The 7,782-nt window shown below is 39.5% G+C and overlaps 1 protein-coding gene across 1 annotated transcript; it reads left to right on the top strand.

The window, feature by feature from the left end:
• The first annotated feature begins 6 nt into the window (after positions 1-6).
• Positions 7-6,953, top strand: AKAP17A (A-kinase anchoring protein 17A). The gene is given in 5 exon segments (XM_008629331.2): positions 7-1,277; positions 3,351-3,499; positions 4,155-4,395; positions 5,769-6,672; positions 6,895-6,953. Coding segments are annotated over 5 exon segments (2,115 nt in total). The 5' UTR covers positions 7-515.
• The last annotated feature ends 829 nt before the right edge of the window (positions 6,954-7,782 follow it).

The following is a 7,782-nucleotide window of genomic DNA, read 5'->3' as shown; positions in this document are numbered from 1 at the left end:
GCAGGGAGGGGCGGTGGGGCTTCGGGCTTTTAAATAAAAGGGGCGCTTTTCTTTCGTTGCAGACACCTTCGAGGTCTTCCTTCCGGAGAACGTGAGATCCGCCTCGGCACCAGCCTGCTGCGGTTCACTGGTTGTTAAGTAGATTTGGGAGCGGTGTGACATCGCGCCGCCAGTCCCTTCCTTCCTGAGAAAGGGTAGCTGCTTTCTGAGCCATCACATACCAACTTCATGTATTCCTAAGATTGTCATCAGCTTCTTGTTTTCTATTCAGAGGCGTTACAGAGGTTTAATTACTTACAGGTTCTAGTGGTTGTAAAGTAATTTAAGATGTTTGTACTACTCGGTTGTAGTTATCTATTTCACTCTTGTGTTAAGAGACATCGTTTTAACTTGGGAATGGTTAAATCGCCAAAGAATTAAATTATTTATGGATAAGGGCTATTTTATTTGACTACTGTTGGCCTGCAACTTAAACTTGCATCTTTTATTTTTTTATCCTATGCTTTTTCTTTGTTATGGCTGCTGCAACAATAGTTCATGATACATCAGAAGCTGTAGAGCTCTGTGCTCCCTGTGGGTTATACCTTAAACCCATTACCAAAATGACCATCAGTGTGGCACTTCCTCAGCTGAAGCAACCAGGAAAATCCATTTCGAACTGGGAAGTGATGGAAAGATTGAAGGGGATGGTGCAAACTCATCAGTTTTCCACTCTGCGGATTTCTAAAAGCACAATGGATTTCATTAGGTTTGAAGGAGAGGTCGAGAACAAAAGTTTGGTTAAATCTTTTCTGGCATGCCTTGATGGCAAAACAATAAAGCTGAGCGGCTTCTCTGACATTTTAAAAGTGCGTGCTGCGGAATACAAGATTGACTTTCCTACCAGACATGACTGGGACTCTTTTTTCCGTGATGCAAAAGATATGAACGAAACCTTGCCGGGGGAAAGGCCAGATACTATTCACTTGGAGGGCTTGCCTTGTAAGTGGTTTGCAGCCAAGGAGACTGGCTCGGAAAAGCCAAGTGAAGAAGTCCTTATAAAAGTTTTCCAGAAATTTGGAGAAATCCGTAATGTGGACATACCCATGCTGGACCCTTACAGAGAAGAAATGACTGGCAGGAATTTTCACACTTTCAGTTTTGGAGGCCATTTAAACTTTGAAGCATATGTTCAGTACCGAGAGTACGCAGGATTCATCGAGGCCATGAATGCCCTGCGAGGGATGAAGCTGATGTACAAGGGCGATGATGGCAAAGCAGTGGCTTGCAATATAAAGGTGAGAGACTGCAGCCTTTTGTGTGGGAACCCACATGAAAGCCCAAGTACAGCTAAATGTTATTTCTATAGTGCTTGAAACCTTTATCTGTAAACCATAGTGATGACAACAGGCGATACTGGTGGCACTAATGTAGCTTTATGGGACAGACATAATACAATTTTTAAAGGAAAATGTTTGCAGAAAAATATGTTGTTAGACTACATGAGCAAAGTGAGTGGGTTTTTGCTTTTTTCTTGACAAGGCAATTCTAGAAATGAGAACTGCTTATGGAAGGATCAAGTTCATGAACACGATTTTCTAAATTTTTTAGAAAATAATATGTTTTTATAAATCGTGATTTCACTTAAAATTCCAGTTCTGAAAAAGTTCAGACAAATTTCACCAGAAGTTTAATTGTAAAGTGCTTTATTCTTCCATGTGTTCACTACAGAGAGACATTTTGGGGGAGAATTTCACGGCCTCTGTATTTGGTCCCTGCATTAAGAACTAGGTCTACCAGTCAAGGGTCAGAACTGAAAGTTTTAGTAGCATGTGGCCTGTATGGCCTGGGAAATACACAGTTAATCATTAGCATACCTTACATACAGGAAGGCCCCACAAAAATTTAAATGATAATTTTCATTCCTAGCACAGCTTCCTGTGAATGCCCTATGCTTATTTCATAATGTTTGCATACGGAGTTTTCCAGAAGTAATTTTCTGTAACCTCATTGTCTTAGAAATTACAGCTATGACAGAAGGGAACAAGGCAGTCTGTTCAGAGGTAGTATCTCTGAAAGCATGGCCTCAAGAAAACTTACTCTGTTTGGAGGTGGTCTGTGGATTTATGTGTTGGTTGAGTGAAATGTTTGCGGAGGTATTTTGGTATGCCCAGTAGTCATTCATCAAACCAGGGAGTGTATTTCAGAAAAAAAAGCTTGAGTATTCCTTTGTGCAATCTGGGAACATGCAGATACTTATTTAAATTGTAGTTTAGTCAGTGTAAATAAAATACTCTAATCTTTTATCTTGTTATCAAAGCTTCTCACTTGCGGGATAGAAATTGTGCCTTGACCTGGTGAAATTCAAACTGTCATTTACATGCAGGGGATCAGGGTTCCCAAATTTAGTTTGGCTGTGCAAGAGGAATCAAGCCTTCCTGGCAGCTGCCCTGTCAGGACAGCAGCTCTCTTGTCATACAAGGTCACAACACCTTGTCTGTTTGTACCTATTTGTCCTTTTAGTCTGTTAGTAAAACATCATTTTGCATAGAGCTTGGGTAGATTAAACTGCAGAGGATGTGCTCTTTGTTCTCTGCCCTGTGGTTCATGACCATGGGTCTGCGGAAATGTGTTATAGATCCCTGCCTGCCTGCACTCAGAATTGGAGATTAGGACACTGGGGCTGTGGTGTCTGGTGGTGTCCTGTTCCAGCACGCAGCTGGATGTGACCAAGGTGTGTTCACATATCCTGGAAGCTGAGCCCCTCTGAGGTCTCATTTTTCAGATGTGTGTGTCTTTCTTTTCTTTCTCTTCCCACGACTTGGGATCTTAAGCCCAGTGTACCTCAGTTTGGGTTTTAGAACTGGTGGGGAGGCTTAAACCAGGTGCTGAATGTTTTAGAACTATTTCTTCTGCTGAATTTAAGTATCACAGTTTTAGACAGAAAGGAAGGCTGTTACTTAAAACTATTTCTACCTAGTGCTGTACAGTCCCTAACAGCATTCATTAACTAAGAGTTTTGTATGTGCCCGTTCTGACACATGGGACAAACAGGGTCTCAACCACTGAAAACATTGGATAGACAGAGCCTCAATCACACTGGGGTTTATTTTTGGTTGTGAGACACACAAGTATAAAGTGGTATCTGATTTTGCTATGTGTGCACACGTTTAGTTCCCAGCTACCTGGTTACAAGAGGTGGAGCTTTCTCTGGGCACATAGAGAAGTTCCCTTTGTTTTGAAAAAAAGTTTTACGCACCTGATTGTACTTACACCAAGGTCTAAGTTAAAATTGTGTGGGGTTGTCAGGTTGTAATTTTTAATTTTTTTTTCTGTCTCCTTAAAACTGTTTTAAATTGTATCATGTAAAGGTTTCTTTTGATTCAACAAAACACCTCAGTGATGCATCAATTAAGAAGCGTCAGCTTGAAAGGCAAAAGCTTCAAGAGCTTGAAAAGCAGAGAGAAGAACAAAAACGTAAAGAGAAAGAAGCTGAGGAAAAACAAAAAGAGGAAGAAAGGTATTTATTCCTTATTGTTCAGTTATATTTTTAACAATCAGGCATAACAAAATTACTCCCTCATATCAACTGATATGCATCAAAAGATAGAAAATAATTAAACACACGTTTTCTGTAGCTAAAGTGAAGTACTTAAAGCCAAGTGTGGTTATTTAGTTTACCACTTAATGCTTATGTTCAATTCAAAATATTAAAACTGCGAAATTCTTAATTTCCTAAAAATCTTGCCATTATACACCTAGTTTCAGAAACCCTTGGCCTTTAGCATAAGCTACCATTTTGTCCTAGTCACTGAAATAAAACCCACCACCACTGCACACGTTCATTGGCTTGATATTTTTCTTCTTGCCATGGTAATTCTCTGCCCAGCTGCCTCATGCATTGTTATTGTCTCTGGTCAAAGTAGTTCAAAAATAATTCTTCGCTGTAGCCATTTTTGTCTTTGAATTCCAACTTGTTTTTAAAAATAGACGGAATATGACTGTTTGCTGTCACAACTAAGGGTTAAAATATTCTGTGTTCTACTTTTGTTCTGCAGTAATCAACATGACTTATTTAGAAACAAATTTACTTGAAGTATAAAATGTATTTTACATGGAGTAGGAGTTTGAAATTGTACTTGGCCTAGAAAAGGCAAAAATATTTGTCTCTTTAGGAAGCAGAGAGAGCTTGAAGAATATGAGAGAGAGAGAAAAAGAGAAGAGAAGTTGCGCAAGAGAGAGCAGAAACAGAAAGATCGTGAAGTTCAACGGAACAAAAAGCAACTTGAAAAGCTTCAAGCTGAAGAACAGAGAAAGCTTCAAGAAAAGATAAAGCTAGAAGAAAGGAAGCTCCTGTTAGCCCAGAGGAATCTTCAGTCCATTAGATTAATTGCAGAACTGCTAAGCAGAGCAAAGGTAACTTCAATATTTATTTCACAAGCTAATGAAGAACCCAGCAGAACGAAGCCCTTTACTGGCTTTAAAGGAGGTGGGGAGCACTGTTCATTAAACAGGTTTACTACCTCTGCAGCTGCTATTCCTTAGACCAGAATTTCAGAAAAGCTCAATGAAACAGTATTTCTCTCTTGGTAAAACATGCACTTGTAGGTAAATGGGAAGTGAACTTGAACCTATCGTCCTGAATAGCATTTTTTACCTGTAAATTAATTGTTGGGTTTTCTTAAGTCCAGAAAAAGAATGTGTGAGCATGATGAAGTGAACTAACCACAGAGGATAAGATGCAAGACTCCTTCCCTAGTTCCAGTTTGGATGCTGTTTCCCATCTGCCTTGTGATTCTGTTCTCTGTTCTTTGCAGTTTCAGAGATTGAACTTTCATTAGTCAGTGTTTGAAATGTGCAGAATGTTTCTTCTGTAGGAAAAGTACTGTCAGCAAAGGTTTCAAATGTTAGATCCTGTCTCTAACAGTATTTTTGTTTTTCCACTGAAACACTGAAGCTTAAGACTTGGATAAAACCTTATTAGGGTGTACTGTATGTGAAATATTTTCTGTAGAAACAAAAAGCTGTGTGGAAAAGCGCAGGTTTTTTCTTGATTCCAGTGCACTTCAGGAGTGTTTTTGAACTCACAGTGCTATGTACAAATCAGTTATGTACTAGAAGAAGGGAGAAATGCCTTTCACAGACTTTTTAACTTGGTAGCTGTGGGATAGAAAGGTTGTCTGATGAAACAGAGAGTGTGTTTCTTTCATTTAGAGAATTCTGAGGTCTGTAATAAGCCACTTGACTTAGGTCAGAATAAAGATTGAACCTTTTCCAGTATCATGAATTTTTAAAGTGGTTGACAAAATGACAATCAGTTTCTACATAATTTTTGTCCATTTAATTACTTGCTGTTTGTATGGACTCATTGTAAAGTCATCTATGAACCACAAATGCCAATCATCTAAGAGAAGTTCTTCTCAATAAAATTTAAAACATTTTTAATTTGACTGAAGCCTTCAAGTGTTGACCCTGACAAATGTATTTCAATATTGCAGATTTCACATGGTGTTACTTTCATTATATTAAGGAGCCATGAAGACAAAGCTTCTACTCAAGAATTGTGGACCAGTAGTGTTTCACCTTACAGCAGTTTTGTATTAGTGGGTTTTGTTGCTTGATTAGTTTTGATTTTTTTCCCCTTTAAGAAGGAAACACAATTTTATTTTGGGATGGTTCCGTTTGTTAGATTTTATTTTCTTGCCATATTGCTGCCTTTGTGTTGCTGTAACTTGGAAATGAGCAGGTATTTTTTGTTTACTCTTACCTTCCCTTTGACTGTCTTTCAGACAGTAAAGCTTTTGGAGCAAGAACAGAATGAAGAAAAGATTTGTCTTCAGCAGCTAGAAGAGAGACGAAGGCTCCAGGAGGCTGAGCTTAAACGTGTGGAAGAGGAAAAAGAGAGAGCACTGGGTTTGCAGAGAAAAGAAAAAGAACTGAGGGAGAAACTACTGAACAATCTTCTGAGCAAGAAAATGGATGCAGTTAATCAAAGCAAAGAAGAAACCAAAGCATCTCAGACTGACATGCTGAAAAGCCCTACTGCCGTTCCACACACTGTGTCATCCAGCTGCATCACTTCTACCTCAGGACAGGCTGTCACAGGCAAACTGGCTCCTGGCTCTCAAATAGAAGTAGCATCCCTTGAAAGTGGAAACACTCAATGCAAGTACTTAAATGGCAGCATTCATGACAAAGTTCATGTCAAAGAAGGTCAGAATCTCCATACTACAGACTCTGAGAGGTGTTCTGACAAAAGAGGTTCGGGGGTACTTTCATGTGTTCCCGCCAATAACCAGGACCAGAAGAGCCTCTCTAGCTGTGACCAGAACACGTGCAAGAAGGACTTGCACTGTGAGCAGGACAAACGTGGCACAGAGCCAAGAAGAAGAAAGAGCCGTTCATGTAGCAGCATAAACAGTGATGAGAGTAAGGGTAGACGAGAGAGCAGCAGACACAGAAGAGATGTGAGTTACCAGGATGAAAAGCACAGGAAAGAAAGGAGGTATTACAGACGCTCCAGCAGAAGTTACAGCCCTCGCCGAAGCCGCAGTCCTCGTCGAAGAAGTGCCAGCCCCAGGCGTTCCCGTTACAGAAGAACGCGCAGTAGGGAACGTAGGCGGGACAGGAGAGAAAGGAGTCGTAGTCGCAGAAGTGCGAGCAGGAGACGAAGGCACCGGAGGTGATCACTGAGTAAGCAAAGGAGCACTTGGAGTGGGTAGTGGAGGCCTTGGCTCCTTTGAAAGGCTGTGGTAGGACAAAAGGGCCAGAAAGTTGTAAACGAGACCTCATTGGTGTGACTGCTATAGAAAACACAGTTGTTTTAACCAATTTTTAGCTTGCATCTAGTCCCTGAAATCAAGAAAAGAGATGCCAGATTTTTTTGACCTTCCTTCCTTTGTTGTCTCTTTCTAGGTTTCTATGACAATGTAGCTATAATCACCGTGCTTGTGCTCAAGTTCCTAAAGTGCTAAAAGTCAACCTGTTTCAGTTTTCTAAACCTTAATTTTAGCGTATTTAGTTTTTATCTCTGTATCACCTAATTTGGCTTAAGAAATACGTGGGTGCCAGTTATAGGAACTTCAGAGGTGACAAAGTATTACAGATTTGATTTAAAGTGTTTTCTGGTGCATTCAGTGAAATCATGTTTAACGAAGTAGATTTTTATTGATTGAGGTGGATAGCAGGACTTTCACATTTTTCTTAAAACTGACTATAAAGATATGCAGGATACCTTTTAAACTGCTATGATTCCTTCATATGTCTGTATGATGCCAAGCTTTGTGGCCCAAGTTATTCTGGCATGTAATGCCTTTGTATAATCATACTTTCCATGTAAGAGAGACACACTGGTGTAGGAAGTAACAAGCAGTGGTAAAATGGTTGAAAGTTGTTCTCATATTTTGTTGACATATTTGGCTTTGTAATTATTTCAGGTGGCATAGGGATACTTGAAACATATTTTCAGGTACATAAAGAGCTAGACATTGTCTTGAAAAAGGGGCCTTCTTGCTAAATTATTTCTACTTGTGTTGTTGGAAAGTAAGGCTGCAGTGTTTCTTGTTAAATCCATTTAAGAATACTTTTGCTTTTAAAATGCAGCTCAGGAATATTAAAAGCTATAATGTTACAGTGAAAGAGTTTATTTTGCATTTTTACGGTAAAATTAAAAAGAAAACTGTTTCCAGTGAAGTTGCTGTTTTCATGTGTCAGTATATTAAAATCTGCAGAAATGTTGTTTAAAGAACCTGTTTGTTGAAAGTGTCACTCAGCACATTTGAATAATGAAGTTCAGCTTCTCTT

The sequence above is a fragment of the Corvus brachyrhynchos genome, unplaced genomic scaffold (assembly GCF_000691975.1).
Source record: "Corvus brachyrhynchos isolate BGI_N302 unplaced genomic scaffold, ASM69197v1 scaffold92, whole genome shotgun sequence".
Taxonomy (NCBI): Eukaryota; Metazoa; Chordata; class Aves; order Passeriformes; family Corvidae; genus Corvus; species Corvus brachyrhynchos.
This window is presented reverse-complemented; position numbering and strand designations above follow the sequence as displayed.